At 39.2% G+C, this 22,910-nt stretch overlaps 1 protein-coding gene across 1 annotated transcript in view; it reads right to left on the bottom strand.

Moving 5' to 3' along the window:
- NRTN (neurturin) overlaps positions 1-22,910 on the bottom strand; it is a 213,683-nt gene that overhangs the window by 27,264 nt on the left and 163,509 nt on the right. The window contains exon 2 of the mRNA XM_077476280.1: positions 3,392-3,614. Within this exon, the coding sequence (XP_077332406.1) occupies positions 3,392-3,587 (196 nt within the window). The 5' untranslated portion in view covers positions 3,588-3,614. The remainder of the gene's footprint in view (positions 1-3,391; positions 3,615-22,910) is intronic.

Genomic DNA, 22,910 nt, shown 5'->3' with positions numbered 1-22,910 from the left:
AAGAACCAGTGTGCCAGGTGTCCAGCTGATCCTGGCTTTAAAGGGAACAGACATTTTTATAATTTAAAGGTCTTAAATGAAGGTCTATCTTTAACCTCTCTGATGGTGGCAGAGAATTAAACTTGCATATTGGGATTTCATTTACATTTTTGGAAGGAGAGTTATCACTTCTTTACTGCATGGACTGATTAATTTATGGATTCATTTTGATATCTGTTCACAATTTATTTTTCTGACATATACATTGGGCACTGGTTTGCAAAAGAATCATTCTATATTATCACATTTACATTATTATTTTTGTTAGAATTGTTTGCAGTGTTGACATGGGTTTTGTGTGAAGTTTAGCTCTGCACATTCCATTTTTTTTTTCAATTATTTTTATTAACTTTTTCGACACAAAATTAACATGAGTATTCACATCATCACAAGCTTGACATCGCAAGGACAAGACTTACACAACATTTAAGTTATAACAAGTTTACATTTTTACCCCCCCCCCCGGAAAATCCCCACCCAACCCACCCCCTTAATGAGCACACACTGTTAGCACCAACCACTCCAGTTCTGATGATATTTAACTGGCTGGAAGAGAGACAACGCCGGGAGCAAAAGGGGGGCAGCGCGCCCGGAAGCTAGGCCAACAGGGGGGGCGAGAGAACCCGCAGCCCCCCCCACCGGGGATATACCCGCCAAGCGGGAGCTAGGCCCATCTCACTCAGCCAAGGATTCCATAACGCCCCAAATTTCTTTAGGTTATTCTGCTTTATATACAACACCCTTTCACACCACACCGTGGAATTGATGGCCTTGACCTCTGAGCTCTGCACATTGGGTGATTAATTTACAGACGGTATGTCTTAACTTTTAGGCCCCTTTCACACTGAGGCAGTTTTCAGGTGCTACAGCGCTAAAAATAGCGCCTGTGTAGCGCCTGAAAAAAACTTGCCCCTTTCACCCTCCGGCTTTCACACTGGAGCGGTGCGCTGGCAGGACGGTGAAAAGTTTTGCGGGCGGTTTTAACCCTTTTTGGACCCTGGGCAGACATTCCCCCCCCCCTCCACGCAATCTCGCTCTCCACCTGCTCAGAGACATACAATATATAGCAGCTCGACTCAAAATAAGTTTCCTGAATCAGATCAAGCAGCGATTGTGATTGGTTGCCAGAGGTTACACTGTATCATTATGACTCACTGATTATTTGCTAGAAGTTACAGCACATGACTTCTGCTTGTTGATTGGTTGCTAGAGATTACTGTACATCAATACCACTACTGGACATCCATATTACACACTAATTTGTTGCTAGAGGTTAGTACTCATTATTACTGCTCACTGATTGGTTGCTAAAGGTTACAGCACATCATCTCCTCACTGCCTGCACACCATGGACTGGGGAGGTGATGGGACCCATCAATAGACAGAAAACTCCTAGGGATCCTAGGAGTCCTGGGATCAGTGGCAATGGTGTGTGTGTGTGTGGGGGGGGGGGGGGGGGGGGTTGAGATGAGTTGCAATTTTGAGGGGTTGATGGGATCAGTGTCAGTGGTGGAGGGATTGCATAAGTTATGATGCAGTACCCTGGGGACAAATTCTGAATCATGTATAGAAAAGCTGGAAATCTTTGGCAAGTATAAAGTGGGGGATTCTACACTGACCACCAATGTATTGGGGAATTTACAATGACCACCAATGTGAGGGGGGATTTACACTGATCAACAGTGTGAGGGGGGATTTACACTGATCACCAGTGTGAGGGGGAATTTGCACTGATCATCATGTAATGGGGAATATTATGCCACCCACTAATATAAAGAGGTATTTCTACACTGACATAAATGTAATAGGAGAATTTACACCAACCACCAGTGTAAGGGGGAAAATAAAATGACCCCCATGTAAAGGAGAATTTACACTGACAACCATTGTCAAGGAGATTTGTACTGACCACCAATGTAAGGTGACACTTTTACACTGACTACCAATGTTAGGGGGGATTTGCACTGACGACCAATGTAAATGGAGATTTACACTGGCCACCAGTGTAAGGGCAATTTCGAACTTATCCCCAATATAAAGGGAAATGTATGCTGAGTGATCACCAATGTAATGAAGAATTTACACTGACAACCAATGTAATGGGGGATTTTACATCGACAACCAATAAAGGGGGATTTCTACACTGGCCACCAATGAAAGGGGGGGATTTACACTCACTACCAATATAAAGGGGGCTACTACATGGACCACCAATGTAAGGGATAATTCAAAACTGACCACAAATGGAAGTTTTTTTTTCCCGATTACCAATTTAAAGAGGAGTTTCTAGAATGGCCACCCATGTAATGAGCATTTACATTGACCACTAATGTAATGGGGATTTACACTGACCACTAATGTAATAGAAGCATTCACAGTAACCACCAATGTAAGGAGGGATTTACAATGACCACCAATATAAGGGCCTTCACACTGGCCACTAGTGTAAATGAAAGGATTGTACACCAAGCCCCAATGTAATGAGAAGATTTACACTGACCACCAATGTAACTAAGACATTTATCCTGCGTTCAAATTTGTGTGTGTCGGGAATGCATGCAAAATCGCTTTCCTGACACCACAGAAACGTGTTGCAGAGATGTATGCTGATGTGATTTTTAGTGAGAAGAGGAAAGGTCTGCTTAAGTTAACCTACATGGCCGATACATTTTATAATCTATTTTATGTAAAAGCATTCTTGTATACTTTTACACCTTTTGTGCTGTAGCACTGGGTCACCAAAATTTCTGAACCACAGAAGTTCAGTCTCACTGCACTAGCATTAAACTAATATGTGCTGTAAATATTCTAGTATAGATTATGAACAAAGTGATTCAAAAACACTTTTGCTTCTTCAGGCTATCTGTCTTCTTCAAAGCAAAAGTGATGGGTGACTGGCCCTTGTTTGAGATTTCAGTCTGGTTTTTGTATATGAAAGTAAACCACCTAATTTGAATGTAAATACGATAATAGATTTGCTGTCAGAGTTGGAGTTACTGCCAAGTCCTATCTATGTTAATTGTTTTTTCCATTCAATGCCAGGTGGAAACTTGCATTTGACTTCCAAGTTCTAAGTGCACCATTCATTAAATTAATGCCATGTTCATTTGTCAAAGTTGTGACTGTGTTTATCACAAATCATTGATACGGAAGGAGGATGCTGTCTTCCAAAATGTACTAAATCAGCATGCCATCCCCCAAAATGTTTTAATGGAAGAATGGTCTTTAATATTCATTTATATCACTACATTTTGAATTATCCCTAAAGAAATAAAAAGTTTTAAGAAAAGATAAGATTTGTATATTGAAATCAAAGTACGTGATCGGATTAGAATGAAGATACTGCTCTTACATTGGGTAATCATTGGTGGCTTGCGTTCTGTTGCTCTTGGGAATCTCCGTTGTCTTTTTAGTGACAAACCTGTTACAGACCGAGATGAGGCTGAACTGAATTTCCAGCTCCGGAAGAAGACTTCTGTGCAGACCAGTAGAGACAACACAGCGCAGAGGAGCATCAAAGCAGGAGCTGTCTTCTTCCATACCTTCATCTTAAGAACAATCAAGGCATTGAGACTCTGCAAAAGACAGATACACATGCCAATGTCAGTATATGCATAGTGGCATAGTGGTATATATATATATATATATATATATATATATATATATATATATATATATATATATATATATATATATATATATATTTATATTTATATATATATATATATATATATATATATATATATATATATAGTGGTACAACATCATATGTTACTGTGCGTAGGTATATTTACAAACATTGCATAAAACTATATTATTAGCATCTTTATGGCACATTTTAAAATCAGTTTTGAGCATGCTTCAGCTAAACACAATATGCACTCTACAATTGGAAGCCCATTTCTGGATACATATCAATTCCCTACCCCCAAAGGTCCCATCATTCAGCAAAGCATTTAATGCAATCATCAGATTTTTTTAGTCTGCTGTCAATGTCCCTCACTGGCTGCAGTATGTGCCCTTGCTGACCAGGCTGCTTGTCATGACATCATTGTGCAACTACAATCCTCTGAGAGGACCCTGCTGCTTGACAGAATAAGAAGTGTCTATGTCAACCAGGCAGTGGTGTGGGTACCTGAAGAAGGATCAACCCACTCTTCAGTAAGGAAGACATATGATTTAGTCCTTATTTGGAGAAGGGCAGACAGTCTGTGGCCACTTGTTCCTATGTTTAATGTTTTCTGCTGCCTGTGCTTTCCCCTAGCCATAGAATTTACCTTTTTTTGCTGCTGCCTGTCCTTGCATTGTGGAATGGTGAGCAGCCAATGGCTCAGTAAAGGCCAATAAATATTCATTATTGTCACACTGATTCTGCTCCCAGCCAATCAGGAAGTGGGTCCTGAGACCCGTCACCCAATTGGCTGAAAGGACAGGTGATCCTAGTTTTCCCTTGCAGATATGCCTTCAGTGCCCTGACTATCATGAAATAAATATAAATAAATACAACTGGTTCATTGCAGGAGACAGATTATGCTGACAAAGCACATCACATATAATTAAGATTAAAAAAACATTGAACTAAAGGCTGTAATATAACAAAATAGGTAAAAAGTCAAGGGGGTGAATACTTTTGCAAGGCACTGTATATTTTTCTGTTTGTTACCTATAAAAGTGCTCACATATTGTCCTAGTGTTTGTGGTTTTGAAGTGTTTTTGTGCACTCTGTTTTGCCAATTTATTAAACTTGTAAGACAATACCGTGTGGTATTATATAAAAGAAGCTCACAAACTATACTATTAAACTGTTTTGTCAATGGTTAATAAGTAAGCAGGAGAGAGTTTTAGCTTTATTTTTTGTAAATGGAAACTTTCCTATGGCTTTTAGATTTGGTTTGTCTGCTAATTAAATTCCCAACTATTACTGCTGGATAAAAAATCCGATGTTACAGCAAAAGGAAAGGGATGGACGGCGCTCAGGATGACATCCAAAATAGTATTTCTTTATTAAGTAAACATGTACAATGCTGTAAAGCATATATATATATAAAAATATGTCATTGGCGCAAAATAAATGTGATACAAAAATTGTGCTATGCCACGTACACACGATCAGACCATCCGGCGGACTTTCCAAACAAGCGGACCCGCCTACACACGTCCACACATGATCGGACTTTTCAAATGAACGGACTTGTCCACACACAGAGTAAAGCCCGTTCATTTTGAACGTGACTCCAGGTAGACGGGACTAGCGAAGGAAGTCAATGTCACTGCCTCCATCGGCGAGATTGACACCTTGCTAGCCCTGTCGCCTGGTATGGATTTAAAGGGGAACCCCTACGCTGAAAAAATGGCGTGGGGGTCCCCCCAAAATCCACACCAGACCCTTATCTGAGCACGCAGCCGGTCAGAAAAGGGGTTGAGGACGTGGGGGCGCCCCCCTCCTGAGTCGTAGCAGACCAAGTGCCCTCAACATGGGGGGTGGGTGCTTTGGGGAAGGCGGGTGCCCTGCGCTGCCTCCCACCCCAAAGAACCTTGTCCCCATGTTGATGAGGACAAGGGCCTCTTCCCGACAACCCTACGGACTTTACACGGACTTTACTCCATGTGTGGGCGAGTCCATTCATTTAAAAAGTCTGGTGGACTAGTACACAGATGAGCGGATTGTAAGTTGGCATCTTGATTTTTATATTGAACACTTTTATACTGAATAAACATATTGCGCAGTGATTGAAGGAGTATTGCAGCCTATTCTTCCACTTCTAGGCAAACATTTAACCCTTACAATGTCAAGGGCCCAATTACAAGGGTATTTTCTGTGTCCAGAGTTGTGCTTTAAGCAATTTCACTGGATAATAAACAGTATTCTAACCCGATTAAAGGAAGTGAAAATTCATCAGCTTTACTTGCGGGATCAACAGGTAATAACATTGCAACAGTGGGACTGAGTAAAACAAAAGCTGCTGTTGTTATGACTATCGACAGACTGCTTTAGATATGCACATTATTACTTTGTCATTGTCGTTATTACTTTAAAGTTTTACTTTAACCACTTGCCTACTGGGCACTTGATTGGCTGGCAACCATTCAAGGGTATTCCCTATATCGCAGGGATAGAGAGGGTAAAAAAGGGGGAGGGGTATGCCTATATATCAAAAATGATGTACAAGTGAATGTGAGAGATGACATCACTAAGGGAGCAAGGGAGGAGGTGGACTTCTTATGTGTAGAGCTATAAAGGGATGAAACTAAAGGGAAATTAATACTGGTAGTATGCTATAGGGCCCCTAACCAGAGGGAGGAGGTGGAGGCAGACATCCTATCACAATTTGGATTAGCGGTAAGGATGGGAAGTGTCGTCATAATGGGAGATTTAAATTATTCAGACATAGACTGAGTGGAAGGAACCGCGCATTCATCTAAGGCTCACCAGTTCCAAAATGTCTTGCAGGACAATTTCATGGGTCAGATGGTAAACGCACCAACTAGAAACAAAGTGTTATTAGACCTACTGATTACCAAAAATACAGACTTGATCACGGATGTAGAAAATTTAGGAAACAGAGATCAAAGGACAATTAACTTCAGTATAAATCACACTAATAGGAAACATAAGGTGAATACAAAGATACCGAATTTCAAAAGAGCCAACTTCCCTAAACTACGAGCCTTGCTAGAAGATAAAAATTGGAATAAACTCTTAGGAACAAAAAACACAGAAGAGAAATAGGTATGCTTTAAGAGCATATTAAATGAGGGCATTCCCAATGGGAAATAAATTTAAAAGTGCTAATAAATGTCATGGGTGTCTTAACTCCAACGTAAAAATTAATATAATAGCAAAGGAGGAGGCTGAGAGATCATAATCAGCATTCCAACTTTACAAAGAATGCAACAAGAAATATAATGGTGCAATCGGGGTGGCTAAGATAGAACACGAAAGGCACATAGCGGAGGAGAGTAAGGAAAATCCCAAGAAATTCTTTAAGTACATAAATAGTAAGAAAGGGAGGTCATATCATATTGTCCCACAAAGAATGATGAAGGGAATCTGGTTACTAAGGGTGGAGAGATGGAGAAAGTATTGAATTTATTCCCTTCACAAGGAAATTTGGGGGCTTCAGTAACCAAAACTAAAATTTTTATCCTCTTGACACGTCACAGGAAGCACCCTGAGTCTACTGACTGGAATTGTACCAGCTGATTAGAGAAAAGCAAATGTAACACCAATATTTAAAAAATGGTCAAGATACATCCCTGGGAATTACAGACCAGTTCGCCTAACATCAATTGTATGCAAGCTCTTTGAGGTGATGATAAGTGACTATATACAAGATTTTAACAATGACAAGTGTATCATTAGCACTAATCAGCATGGATTCATGCCTCACCTTCTATGAGGAGGGGAGCTGCCATCTAGATAAAGGAAGGCCCGTAGACATGGTGTATTTGGATTTTGCAAAAGCATTTGATACAATTCCCCATAAACGTTTACTGTACAAAGTAAGGTCAGTTGTCATAGGTTGAGTTCTCTCTGGAGAAGAGACGCTTGAAAAGGGATATGATTTCAATGTACAAATACCGTACTGGTGACCTCACAATAGGGATAAAACATTTCCACATAAGGGAATTTAATAAGACATGCAGACATTCACTAAAATTAGAAGAAAAGTGGTTTAACCTTAAACTGCGTAGAGGGTTATTTACTGTAAGAGCGGTTAGGATGTGGAATTCCCTTCCACAGGCAATGGTTTTAGCGGGGAGCATTGATAATTAAAAAAAACTATTAGATAAGCACCTGAATGACCACAACATATAGGGATATATAATGTAATACTGACATAAAATTACACACATTGGTATGGACTTGATGGATTTGTGTCTTTTTTTTCTCAATCTCGTGTAGCGCTGGCATTTTTAATACTGATGCTAGTATTTTTATAAATTTAAGTTTGTCTGAAGCTGCAGTTTGGCTCAGACTAATTATGCTAAAGTTCTGGCTTCTGTACCAGTTTGGCTGGGTTGTGCTAATTTCCACTTGACCGTGGGTGTCGCTGTCACCACCTGTAAGTGTTGGAAATGCAACAGGCTGAATGCATTGTGTACCCCTTTTGCTCAGAAACAGCCTGGTGGGAGTGGTCTTCTGCGTAAGGGTACTTAGGGTACAGGCGCCATATTTTTGTCGTTCGTTATCCCGACCTCATGGCCTGCCTGGCCTGAGGTGTGTGCTGCCTGTCTCTGTGTCTGGGGCCGGCTGGCCCGAGGCTTTGTGACGGAAAGGGTGAGCCCAAAAGTCTTGTGGCCTACCGATCCAGGGGTGGTCCTGTGCTGTCTTGCCTGCGGGGAGAAGCCAAGCGACTGGAGGATCCAGGGGAGGACTTTTTCAGGAGAGGACTGAGCAACAAAGCTGGTATCTCTAGAAGAGCCTGAAGACTCAGTTGGAGGACGCATCCCGGGTCACCTATCACACAGTATCGCCGGATCGGCTGAAAGAAACTGGTACAATGTACGAACTCTTTAATTTCTCAACAAGTTGCTGGGTGTGCTTTCCTGTGGCAGAGGATTGCACAACGATTTCATTGAATTGACAAGTCTGTGGCAGAGACTTTGTTCGAGCACCTCACTGGCTGCTAGGTCAGTGAGAGAGGCCTATCCGGTGATTGCTAGATTCAGGCCTGTGGAAGCTGTTTGTCTTCCTGATCAAGGAAATACCTCTAACCCGCAATTACAAGGTACCTGAACCCCCCCCTTAACAACCCTCTATCCCTCTAATGCAAAACTTCATGTTTCTTTCAAATAAATCTTTGGAAAAAGGAAAGGACTAAGTGTCAGAGCTAACATTCTTTAATCCACTCTACAACGGACCCCTAAGATGGGCATAGTAAGCAGGTGAGGTAACGGTAAGCCCAACAAAAAAAAAACAGTAGCTCCTTTGAAGGTCAGTGCTACACTCGCCTACTATGTAACTATGTAACTTTTATTACCTTCCTGACCAGGCCAATTTTCAGCTTTCAGCGCTGTTGCCCTTTGAATGATAATTGCGTGGTCATGCAAACATTTTATAATTTTTTTCACACAAATAGCTTTCTTTTGGTGGTGTTTAATCACCATTAGGTTTTTTTTTTTTTGCTAAATAAACGAATAACGACCAAAAATTTTTAAAAATTACCCGTTATAAAAATTGATCATACCATCATATGACAGCTTCCCAGAACTAGCCGTCCATGCTGCAGCCATCGTTCAGCTATATCGTGGTTAAAGTCTCAACAGTTTAGAAACAGAATAAATTATATCCAATGTCAAGCACAAAGCAAGCTATTTTAATTTTTGACACCAAGAAGGCATTCTACAGTAATAATTGGTTACAGCTATGTTTGATGGGGTGTTTATAAATCTCCTTAATTTGACTAGTTGGTTTTTTGCGGCTATGATCTACAAAGTAAATTATACTGTCTCCTCTCTATGAATACAAGAACACAAGACAGGCTGCCTGCTGTTCTTGATATTATTTATTATCTGCTTAGAACAGATAGTAAGATATTAAGATGAGTTTATTATGAGCATTACAGCTGCGAATGTGCACATTTCTCAGGTCATGTTTGCTGATACCCATTAGCTATCATGCCTTTAAACAATAACTGCACTTTACAGCATACCTCACAACTATCAGGAACGAGGGACATTTATTAGCAAATTTTGTGGGCATAGGACACACCCCCTGTAATGCCCCCTTAAAGGAGAATTGTACAAAAAAAAGATTTGTTAAACCCACAAGTGCTTTTTTAACATCTACTTTTCCTTTATATTGGCTTTTGAAATTTGCAAATGCAGCAATTTAGAAATTGGATGAAAGGTTTAGCACTGGGAAACATTGAAACATAAATTGTGTATTTTATATACAACTATATAGATCAGACCAAAATGAGGGACAAATAAGGAAGAAAGAGGGAGAGAGGGACGTTGTTCTAAATGAGGGGCAGTCCCTTGAAATCAGGGAAGTTAAGCGCTATGCTTTACAGAAAGGTGCACTTATTTTTTTTGCCCCTTTGCCATAAGCTAAACAAGCCCACCCTACCCCTCTGGAGATGTATACTTATTGTGATCTGACTCTCCATTGTTTATTTACATCCCACACCACATGTCCTTCCTCTCCTGGCTACGCATTTGCATTACAAACCCATAGATTTCTATTAAGCTTATCTACCTTGGTCTTCTACACTACAAGCTAAACAATCCCACCCCCCCCCCCCCCTCTGGAGATGTATACTTATAGAGATCCAACTCTCCATTGTTTATTTACATCCCACACCACATGTGCTTTCTCTCCTGGCTATGCATTGGCATTACATACCCATAGATTTCTATTAGGCTTATCTACCTCGGTCTTCTGGCCAGGAGATCTTATTGAACAAGCCCCAAGAAATGGACGGGCTGAGGAGGGCACTACGGTTGAGCTGTCCAAATGGAACAGCATGCATAGATAAGTGCAGGCAAAGGCTTATGGTAATATGCTGCTGCAATGCGTTTATATAAGGGGATGGGGTTTTCACACACCCTTTTCGGGGACAAATAGTGGAGGTTTGGGGGTTTTGGTAGATCATAAGCTTAATAATAGCATGCAATGCCAAGCTGTGGTTTCCAAAGCGAGCAAAGTCCTTCCTTGTATTAAGAGAGGTATGGACTCCAGAGAGAGAGATATCATTTTATCCCTGTACAAAGTATTAGCATTAGTAAGACCTCATCAGTTTTTGGCATCAGTTCTCAAAATGGATATCAGGGAACTGGAGAAAGTGCAGAGAAGGGCAATCAAACTGATAAGAGGCATGGAAGAGCTCAGCTATGAGGAAAGTGAATCTATTTTCTCTTGAGAAGAGAAAAAGAGATTTCATCTCCAAAAAACCAAAGGTTTCTCTGCAGTAAGAGCTGTGAAAATGTGCAATAAACTCCCTCCAGAGGTGGTTCTGGCCAACTTAGTAGATTGCTTTAAAAAAGGCCTGGATTCTTTCCTAGGTGTATATAATATAACTGGGTGCTAACATTTATAGGTGAAGTTGATCCAGGGAATATCCAATTGCTTCTTGGGGGATCAGGAAGGAATTTTTCGCCCTGCAGTAGCAAATTAGGTAATGCATTGCTGGGGTTTTTCGCCCTTCCTTTGGGTCAACTGTGGATATAGGATTGTGTATATGGAATTGTATGGTGTTTTTTTTTTTTTGGTTGAACTAGATGAACTTTTTACAACCTGATCAACTATGTAACAAATGTAGGAAGGGTGCAAAAAGGATATAGGAAAATATGAAGGGCTGCAAGGTACAAAGAAAGAACATACCTGATATCACTGCAGCATCAAAACTGCAGAAACGAACTGAGGAGAACCCAGGCTTGTTCCCTAAACTACTCCCAACTCTTTAAAACCACTATATTGCCCACTCCTATCCAAGTCACTGCAGACAATGCTCACATGAGTCATATTGCTCACAAATATTGGATCAGACTATTTTTGTCCATTAACCAAAAACAGCAGAGAATGTTTTTTCCTGTGTGAGCTTTTCATTCTGTACAGTTTTACAAAGGGCATGACTAAACCTCTTCAGTCTGGCATAAACAACACTGACTTGCATGGCACATTATAAACAATTCTGAATGTGTATTGCTAAAAAATGTGCATACAAAGAAGACATTATATTGAAGGTTATGTCCATGTACCACCAGAAATATTACATCCGGCCAGCACATCCACTGTACATAAGATGACACCATGATTTCCTGAGTCAGAATGTGGTAGCCTTGGGCCCTCCTGCTACCAAAGTGTGAAAATGCAGAAAAGACCTAGCCTGATTGTTAAATTTCGAATAAAAAGCCTTGTTCTATAAAGCCCAAATTTTGGTATTTCGTTTATGTCAGCTGCTTAGATAAAAACAACTTATATGTGTCATCAATTGACAATAGCATCAATGTAAACAATTTAGTGACATATAAGACAAAAAAAGCATTGTAATACTGTTTGGTAAATAATATAATATAATTAATTACATAACTAACTACCTATGAGTTTATTACACCTAAAGCCCCATACACACTATCAGATTTTCTGTTCATTTTTTCCTTAAGATTTACCAAACCCATATAATATGAGGTCAAACCTTAGGAGTTTCAATTTGTATGTAATCAGGCAGGCCATTGCACTACATGGTTTTGGTAAATCTGAAGGAAAAAATCAACAGAAAATCTGATAGTGTGTATGGGGCTTTAGTATATTAACTCTGTTAAGGGTATTGGTAGCTTCATTCATTTTGTAGCAATCACCCTTGATTTAAGCTGCTGTGTATGGAAGCACACGCCAATTACTGCGTCATACTATTATAATATCTAATCTAATCTAAATGTGTTTTATGCAATATAAGAGCGTATTATGTTCTTGCAATATAAATTACTGCATCTTCTTTTGCAGTTATAAACATTCTGATTGAAAAGGAATAAAAAGATGGGTGAAAAAAAAGCGTTGGTGATTACGTTTAGGCTTGTAGAACCCATTTGTTAAGCGAAGTTTTCACATTTCATATATTTATTCCCCACTATGATTTTTTATTTTTTTTATGCCTGGGAAATCTTTCATTAGCAGCATTCCTTTATGATATGTATTCTAAATGGAAAATCGAAAGTCTATGTTTTAATTAAAAGTATATAAAAACCCAAAAACTAAAATTTTTAACATGCTAATGTAATTTCAAAGGTATTTTTTAAAATATTTTTAAACCTGCAGTCTCCCATTTTTGGTTCTGCATTGTTCTTCTGTCAAATAGGTTTCTAGTTGCTATTTAAACACACATTAAGGGTTATTTACTAAAGGAAAATCCACTTTGCACTGCAAGTACACTTGGAAGTAAAGTCACTGTAGATCCGAGGGGGACATGCAAGGAAAATAAAAAACAGCATTTTAGCTTGTGCATGATTGGATGATAAAATCAGGAGACCTTCCACTCATTTCAGGTCTACCTCTTAGATTTAGACCGACTGCACTTCCAACTTGTGGATTTGCCTTTCGTAAATAACCCCCATTATGCTGTAAAAGGTGCTCTGTTTTCACCATCAGTAACCTGCCCTGGAAAATGCCATACAGCCATCACTGGAGAGACAGGAAGTGGCTGAACTGAGGTTGCAGAGGATCAGCAAAAAAGGATGAACTCCTGTAAAAATATATATTTTTAACCACTTAACCACTTTAATACAGGGCATTTGTACCCCCTTCCTGCCCAAGCCAATTTTTAGTTTTCAGCGCTGTCGCAATTTGAATGACAAATGCAACACTGAATGACGGTCATGCAACACTGCACCCATTTTTTCCCCCCACAAATAGAGTTTTCTTTTGCTGGTATTTGATCGCCTCTGTGGTTTTTATTTTTTACGTTATAAACAAAAGAAGAGCGACAAGTTCGAAAAAAAAACACAATATTTTTTACTTTTTGCTATAATAATTATCCCACTTTTAAAAAAATATATATATATTTTTTTTCCTCAGTTTAGGCTGATATGTATTCTTCTACATATTTTTGGTAAAAAAAAACGAAGTAAACGTATATTGATTGGTTTGCGCAAAAGTTATAGAGTCTACAAAATAGGGGATAGTTTTATGGCATTTTTATTATTATTTTTTTTTTACTAGTAATGGCGGTGAACTACGACATTGCGGCGGACATGTCGGAAACACATTTGACATTATTTTGGGACCATTCGCATGTATACAGCAATCAGTGCTACTCAAGTATGCGTTCTCTTCTGCACACGAGTTTACATTTTTTATTTTTTTCTTATTTATTTTACCTTCTATTTTTTATTTTTACACTGTTCTTTTTTAAAAAAAGTGTCACTTTTATTCCTATTACAAGGAATGTAAACATCACTTGTAATAGAAAAAAAGCATGACAGGGCCTTTTAAATATGAGATCTGGGGTCAAAAAGACCTCAGATCTCATATATACACAAAAATGCAATACATTTTTTTTGAAAAAAATGGCCCTTTAAGAGCTATGGCGGAAGTGACGTTTTGACGTTGCTTCTGCCCTGCAATGATCTGGAGATGGGTAGGGGCCTTCTTCCACTCACTCATCTCCATAATAAGCCAGGAGAAGGATTTGATCACCTCCGCCTCTACCGACGGCTCCGGTAAGCGGTGGAGGGCACCGAAGCGTGGCTGGAGGGGGGGCCCTCTCCCTCAGCCAATAAAAGTGATCTCGTAGTGAATCCGCTGCAGAGATCACTTTTATCTGAAATCGGCAGACCTCCCTCTGAAGAAGAGGATACTGGGATTATAGCAGCTAGCCTTTGCCATAACAATGATATTCCTCTTCAAAATAGCAACGTAAAACTGCGGCAGGCGGTCCATAAGTGGTTAAATGGCAGTTATTCATGATACACAGAGCTTTAGCAAACTAAATGCCATTCATTTAGGGCCTACATCTACTTTTTTATTAGCTACGTTTGAACTTGAGAAAGATACTGAAATGAAAATCAAAATGTTTGTCTGTTGGTTGTCTTGCAGTTAAACACTACAATATTTTATATATGACACAAAAAAAATATTTCTGCAGACCCCTGGGAATTGTCTTGGTACTCCAGGTCCAGTAAAGGACATCGATGGAGAAGTTTATAGCAGTTGTCCATTGGTATCTTTAGTCTTCCTTTCCATGACTCCAACAGGCTTTCTTTCTTCTATTTTCCAAAATGTTGTATTGTCATGTTCATGGAAGTTGTGTGAGGATTCCTAAGGAAAAAAAAAATACTAACAATTGCTTGATGACTAACCAAGCCCTTCTAATAAAACCATGTATTTCATAGAGAATTGGCCTCAGGTTCATCATAGCTTTGCTGTAAATAGCCTTTGTATACAGAATGAGATTTCCCTCTCAAAGAGGCATTTGGCACCAATACAAACAGTAACAAAGCTCCTGCAGTGTATACTTGACTAACTCATTGCTAATTTTCTCCCCCGAGGTAAAGCACATTGTGATCATTTTGGAATAGAACAGTCAGGCACTTTACACAAGATCCCGACGCTTCCCAGCTGCTTTGTTTCTTGCCATTACAGCAGTCAGCCTTCTTATGGTTCAGAAATGGTTATGTATGTTCTCAGCACTGCTATGTTTACTGGTATATGATACGACTTAGGGTGTCCTGACTACACAAAGAATAAAAATCAATGGTAGACAGGTAACAGGTTTTTGGAAAAAGGGACTGTGAATGTCTATTCAACCTAAAAACTTTAAAAAATTATTTTGTGTGACTTTATAAAAGTTCTGTATTATCGAGCTCCCGTGTCACTTGGCCTCTCTGGAATGAGTGGATTTTATGGTAAGGAGAGAGAGCATCATCATGCATGGTGCTGTGTGGAACACTTCAGAAGAGACCTGAACAGTGGGAGGTTGCAGTTTGGATCCCTCCAAGAGGTAGACAAACGGTAAGTTGCCGTGTAGTTGGTTTCTGAATTCCTCCAGCATGATCGTTCTCCCTCAGGAGTCAATGAACATGTCTAGTCTATTGAGTTAAGGTGAGGAGGGGAGGTCACTGGTAAGCAGCCTAGGAGAAATATTTCCTAATGCAAACTCTGATCATGAGGCGAGACTGTCATTTAAACATTAAAATGGGGAATTGATGCTGTTTATTGTGTACAGTTTGATTCACATATGCACCATTAAAGAATACTTCTCTGAAGGGAATGCAAATATGTCAGAGAATTAGTGGCAACAGAAAAGTTAAGATTGCCAAGATGGTAAGGGCCACATGAGAACCAGCAAGGGTCTGTTCACCTGTCAACCTAATTTAACTTCACACTTGGATTTTTTTTTCTGGGAGGCCATGCAGATGTAGAAGCCATGAGGCCCCAGGTAATTAGACCATCTTGCAGTGAAGGGTATTATAGGTAGATAGGTCCCAGAAGACCTTTTTGGGATTTACCTTTTTGCAACCGCTGTAATTTCTCTCATAGCTCCATTGCTCCAGCTGACATCTTCGCTTGATCTTCCTCTGGGATTGTCATTTTCAGCCATTTTGATTGGCTGGCCAATGGTGACATAACTCCTGCACATGCACATGGAAGTTAGTGCAATCTGGCATTTCTTGCCTCTGGAACAACTGTGGGTATAGAATTGTGTATATCAAGGTTTTTTTTTTTTTTTTCACTGGTTAAACAGGATGAACTAGTGTCTTTCTTCAACCTGATTAGCCAACTAACAAGCTAACTAACTAACTTGGGAGGTGCCAGGACTGTAACACTGAGCTGCACATGTGCGACCCAGAGAACATTTACAGAAAACATTGCTGGTGGGTAGGTAAGACTTTTTTTGGGAGAAGAGACTTACAGAGTAAGCAATAAAAACCTGCCTGCCACCAAAGTTTTGCGAACTTGATTCAGTTCCACTTTAAATTGAAACATTGTTGCTGGTTGCTGGTAGATGTCTCAGAGCTTGCTCCAATTCCAGATAAAGCATTGTTTTTCGGTACTAGTCCTCAAGTACCCCAGCAGGTCCTTTTTTAGGCTTTCCTTATTTCCCATAGGTGATTTCTTTACTAAAACTGGTTCTGAAAATTTTGCACATGTTTAAATAAAGGGAAGTCCTGAAAATGTGCTTCTACTGGAAACTTTTGTTATGATGTTGATCAACACTGGGCTAAAGTAATAGGAATATGTATTATTGTAGTGACATAATTATTAAAAATGTTAATTGCAAATAGTCAAAATTCATTTTGCACCTATACCACTTTGTTATCTACAGCATGTTCTTGGAGACTCACATAGTAACCCTAACAATATCACACGCTCCATCTGATTACCAACTACATAAACTCAAGAAATGTAATTGACTAGATACTATATAATATAAAAATAGATTCCACTTCAATTTATTAAAAAATGTTAGTGCTATTTAATAAAGTCTGTCAAAAAGTCATAGAAATAAAGCAATACTTAAGAGTTAACATAATACACTTGCTTTGAAAGAAAGACAGAATTAGAGTGCTAAGGTAGAACTTGTTCTGATATTACAGCCAACAGGGATGTTGACTCATGATAACTGCCATTCTTCAGAGCCCCCTCACTGTCTATTTACAACACACAGATTCCTTTCCAACAGCGTTAAAAGGTTTCTGGGACTTCATCCATCCCCCCTCCCCCCTGCTATGAGAATGTGTTATATGTGGCTCGTGGTTGGCGTATGTCCTGAGGATTACAGGAGAATGCTGGGATCTAAAATATATATTGACTTTTGTGGTGCAAGTTCAGGGAGTGAACAGTAAGGTAACAGAGGAGAGATCAGGACTGGAAATTTGAGTGAAGATCAATTAGAAGGAAAGTGTGAGGACACATTCCTAATAAATCGGTCAATCAAGTTTGAGTGTATAGTGGAAAAAAAGAAGTGCATATTTCACCACAGACAGATTGCTATGCTATCATGGTTAATAATTAAATCTTCGATGTGATGAAAGAAGCAGACATTTGTAGGAGGACTAGCATATTTTTAAACCATTACTAATATGGGGCGTGGACAGGGCAGGCATGTATTATTTTAATTATTACTCCAAATATTAAGATTTGCAGGTTATCAGGAGAACTGGCTTGTCAGCTCCCTCGTCCCACAATACAGCACTGGATGGCTAAATTACCTTTTGCAGGCCCAAATGCAATCATGTGAGGTTGGAAGGTGGAGGAGCGCAAGGTCTCTAACATCCACCAGCTTTGTGATGTCGTCATGGAGGAGTAGAAGAGGACTGGGGTGTACTCACTTTGGCAGCGGTTTGGACATTAATGGCTGTGTGTTGAGTTATTTTGAGGGGACAGAAAATTTACACTGTTATACCACCTGTAACACTCACTAGTACTATGTTACATTGTAGCAAAGTGTAATTTCTTCAGTGTTGTCACATCAAAAGATATAAAAAACTATTTACAAAAATGTGAGGGGTGTACTCACTTTTATGAGATACGGTATATATTCAAACAGTGTATATATTATATCATGGCTTCATGGTTTCCACTGTTTCTCAGGTGCACATAGATTGTGATGGTGATGACCAGTGTTATATATGCTGCAGAAATAGTTATGTTATAATATGTTGGTATGTTATACCTAATATTTTTATTAGGTATAACATGCCAAAGCATCATCATACAATTACTAAGGGTATTAGGTTAAAAAAATATCACGGGACCACAAGCATGATAGCACATTGAGGTACTCCTTCACACACAGCCCTTGGGCTTTACCAGAGATGCAAGCTATAATTCACTATACAACTGATTTTTCACCTGCAATGACAAGTGTTATAATTTTTTTCTTTCTCTTCTTGCCAACCCCCTGTTGATATTATAATGTTATTATGACTCCCAACTCATAGACAGACAGTAAAAAGAAACAAGTTGCTTGAACACCATGTTGAAAGTGTGGAACTGAGTGGATTACTCTATACACATGAGTTCTTATTAATGTGTACAGGCCAGGGGCCACCTGTCCATTAGGAGCACCCAGGCTCTCCGCCCCCCCTACCTTCACCACCCCCTATATGCATAATGGATAGAATAATGCATAGCATGAATCTATCCACTGCTGTTTAAATACTTGTCTCATATAATACCCATGCACATGGCATTATCACAACTGCATAAAGGAGGACCTTCAGATATAGGAATTTATTTACTAAAGGCAAATAGGCTGTTCAATTTGCAAGGGAAATTTTACTTTACATGGGAGTTTTTCCTTAGCTTAGTGAATGCCGTAAAAATAAATTTTGCAAAGAATACCCAATCCCAATTAGATAATTTTTCACTATCATCACCTTGCAAAGTAGCAATTTCCCTTGCAAAGTAAAGAGCCTATTTACATTTTGTAAATCAATCCAATAGTGTGTAAAGTCAAGTATACGAGCTATATTTCTACATGGCTCCGATACATCGACAACATCTTTGCTATCTGGGAGGGATCAGAGGAGACTTTGTTGGAGTTGTTTCCCAAGATCAATACCAATAATCTTAATCTAAAATTTATGATGGTACATGACAAAAATACCATCACATTTCTTGATGTTCAAGTGTTCTATAGTGCTGAAGGGAACCTATGCAGCACTCTGTTCCAGAAGAACACTGCCAGTAACACAGTGCTGCATGCTTACAATTTTCATCCAACTATGTTAAAAAATTCCATTCCATATGAAAAATATCTGCGACTTCGTAGAAATCATTCCAAAGATACCCTCTTCAGAGATGAAGCAGGAATATTTTGAATTTAAATCTATATCTAATCTGATTATTTGTCTCTTCATTTTTTTTTCTTGTATAGCCTGTGTCTTCCTTGCATATTTGCAGTTAGACACAATACCTTATTGAAATTGATGGTCTACACCAGTCACATCAGAGCCCAAGGTAAATGATGTCACTTGGAATGATTTTTCTTTCATCACTTTCGTTTTGTTTTTTTTAGATTAATTGCACAGTTGTTTTTCACATTCTTAATTTCACACGTCATGAGTAGTTACTCCTTACACACCAACCTTTAATCAATTTATGTTTTCACAATTTGTCCTAACACACAATGAGTCAACTAAAACCAATTCTATTAATCAATTATCCTTTTGTATTATTCACGCACATCCACCCACACCATTTTTAAGCAAATTTTTCTTGCTTTTTAATGTAATCACTCATGGGGAACTCACCTTTCTGTTTTTATCATGTTCACATCAGTAATTGTATACATTGGTTACTATGTAATATCACTTTAATTTACACAATAAAAATAGTAATAATTAGCTCAGATAATAAGATATATAGAATTTGTCAGACATACATTTTATTTTAATTTTTTCCATTATACTAATCTGACCCTTCCTTGATATAGTATCAACAGTTGGGAAACATTTGCTGGTGCTGTCCTTTCCCTTCCTCCTTGGGGTGGCATAGAACATGGCTTCTTGCAAACCCTCTGGGCTGAGCTCTTTCCCTTTTTGGGGGGTGGAGAAAGCCATGAAGTATGTCGGATCTTTCAACTGATTTTAGATTACTGGTTATAAGGCTATTCATCCCAGCTTTCAGCGGTAATTATAGCATTGTTATGTATACGTAATTTAATGTATGATGAAAAATGTTTCTTTCAATGTCTTAATTTTGAATGCATTTGTTGTAGAGCAAACTATCCCCCCAGAAAAAGGTTGTGACTGAATAGGTTGAAACGCGTTTGAGTTTTTTGACATGGCAATCATTATAATGTAATGCTATGTACTATGTTTGCATTGCTGCATTTTGTAATATGTACTATGCCCCATGACCAGAGCTCATATTTGAATGTTTAACATGTGATTTGAATCAAATTTCTCTTAATAAAGACTTTTTATACATTGATCAACTGTGATATTTTGCTGCTAAAAAAACCCTTGTGGGAACATTCCCATTTAAAAGTCACTACATTGTCTTTCATTCTCCAAATGTCTGTGCTACCAATCTGGTTTTAAATATTAACTGTTGCTAAATTGATGTTAATTTAAAAGTTATTACGCAAAGTCTAATTTAAAAGCGTAGTCAGTCAATACAGTGGCGAAGCTAGACTTTCTTTCACCTGGGGCAAAGACTCAGTTTGGCACCTCCCTCACCCACCCGAAAGAGAAAGCCTATAAGATCACTACCTATTTGAGGTTTGAGCAATTTCAAGTTTCACTTTCAAAGTGGATTAGGAGGGGTGCTACTGGAAAAAGGAAAAGTAAGCCAAGGCTTGCTTCTGTGCGCTCTTCTTCCTTCCCAGGGATGCCCTTCCTAATTTGCTGCAGAGGTGAAACTTGTAACTATAGGAACGCCTTTGGGTGCCCCAAGTAGAGTAGTAATGCGGTGAACAGTGGGTGTATCCAAATTGCATTTTCAGTGGGAGGGTCTTAAAGGGGTATAGTTAAATAAAACATTCTTATACTCTTAAGAAGAGCTTAGATTAACAAAACAAAAGTCACTGTAAAAATCTGAATTTAGACTACATTAAATGTGGACTGCAGGACCTGTGCTGGGCTGCAGGGCTGGTGCAAGGATTATTTTATACACAGGTGAAAGCACAATTTGGGGTGCTCTACAGAGTGCAGGGTTCAGGGGTACCCTAAGTACAGAATACAGGGTTTAGGGGTGCGCTACATACAGAGTGCAGGGTTCAGGGGTGCACTATATACAGAGTGCAGGGTTCAGCGGTGCTATACACATAGAGTGCAGGGTTCAGGGGTGTGCTACATACAGAGTTCAGGGGTGCACTACGTACAAGAGTGCAGGGTTCAGGGGTTAGCTATGTACTAGAGTGCAGGGTTCAGGGGTGCACTACATACAGAGTGCAGGGTTCAGGGGCTTACTACATACAGAGTGCAGGGTTCAGGGGCGAGCTACATGCAGAGTGTAGGGCTTAGGGATGTAATATGTAAAGAATGATGCAGAGTTCCGGGGTGCACTACGTATAGAGTGCAGGGTTCAGGGGTGCGCTACATACAAAGTGCTGGGTTCAGGGGTGTGCTACATAAAGAATGCAGGGTTCAGGGGTGCATTATGTACAAACTGCAGGGATCAGGGGTGTACTACATAAAGAATGCAGGGTTCAGGAGTGCATAACTTGTTGGCCACCGTAGACCAAACTGACTACCCCTTTTCCCCCTAAATCTTCCCCATCTCTAGTACAGAGTTCTCCCACCTCCAAATCCCCATTCTTGACAGTACTGACATCCCCCAATACAGTGTAAATCCTATTCCCCTCCCATCCACAACCCCCCACAACCTCCACCTGTAAAAATAGTAGGTGCCCCCCCCCCCCACCTGTACAAATGGCAATTGCCCCCCCCCCCCCCGCCCTGAGTCAATATATATATGTCTTAAATAGATTTAGCTATACATACTATATAGCTATAAATAAATCGATACAGCTTTAAATTTGCCGTTGGTTGCTCTCTAAAATCTGCGAGTTTCTAAGATCCATATTGATTACCTAAAAGTCAACATGTCAATAAACAATTCTTGGTGTGGTTACACGCTAATTGAAAATCATTGTTCTCTCTAATATTTTTTTCATAAAGATCAATCAGCAAGACTGCAAAAAGCATAACGTGACTAGCCGAAAACCAGCAGACTTGGAATACTTTATATGAAATAGGATAATTAATACTATGACACAACAACACTTACAACTGAAAGTGATTTCAGTGGTATTACTAATTTATAGTAGTAATGTATTCTAATATTTTAATACACACAGCCAGTGTGTACTGTTTCCATTCACTAAGTAATATATTTTACAACTGCGGGATTCTCTGTTGCTGGGTATCAACAATACACAAAACACTGGCATTTGGACCACACATCTTTGCCAAGTCCAGCTACTACTGAATGTCAGACTTTTAAATGCATTTATCTTCACAATGGAAACTGCAATTCCAATAGCAGACTCTGGCAGATGTACTTATTTCTTATCTTTCCTGCTCGGTACAGTGTAGATATTTGCAGACTGACATATCTAGGAAGAGTATTTAAAGCCCCCAAAGAGATCTCCTGTTATCTATCTGCTGTCAGAGAGAAGCACTGGTGGACAGGATGACTCTCAGTGTGTGGAAGTAACGTGAAAAGTGACAATGAGGAAGAGCACAAGCTGTCAAAGAAATTTCATTCTCAGTAACAGTGTTCACTAGATAAAATTTTTGTAAAGTATTTAATATGAGAAATAAAACCAGATTCTTGTGACTGCAAACTACTCAAAGTTAATTGTTTTAACAACTAATAGATATCTAATCTATATAATTAAATAAGACATTTCAGAACATAAATAAACCAAGTCACCAAGTGAAAATTTTAACGAGTTGTCTCATCCATACATATA

This window comes from Lithobates pipiens, unplaced genomic scaffold, assembly GCF_037356315.1.
Source record: "Lithobates pipiens isolate NorthernLeopardFrog02 unplaced genomic scaffold, aLitPip1_a1.2 Scaffold_13, whole genome shotgun sequence".
Taxonomy (NCBI): domain Eukaryota; kingdom Metazoa; phylum Chordata; class Amphibia; order Anura; family Ranidae; genus Lithobates; species Lithobates pipiens.
The sequence above is the reverse complement of the archived record's forward strand: the minus strand, read 5'-3'. Positions and strand labels throughout refer to the sequence as shown.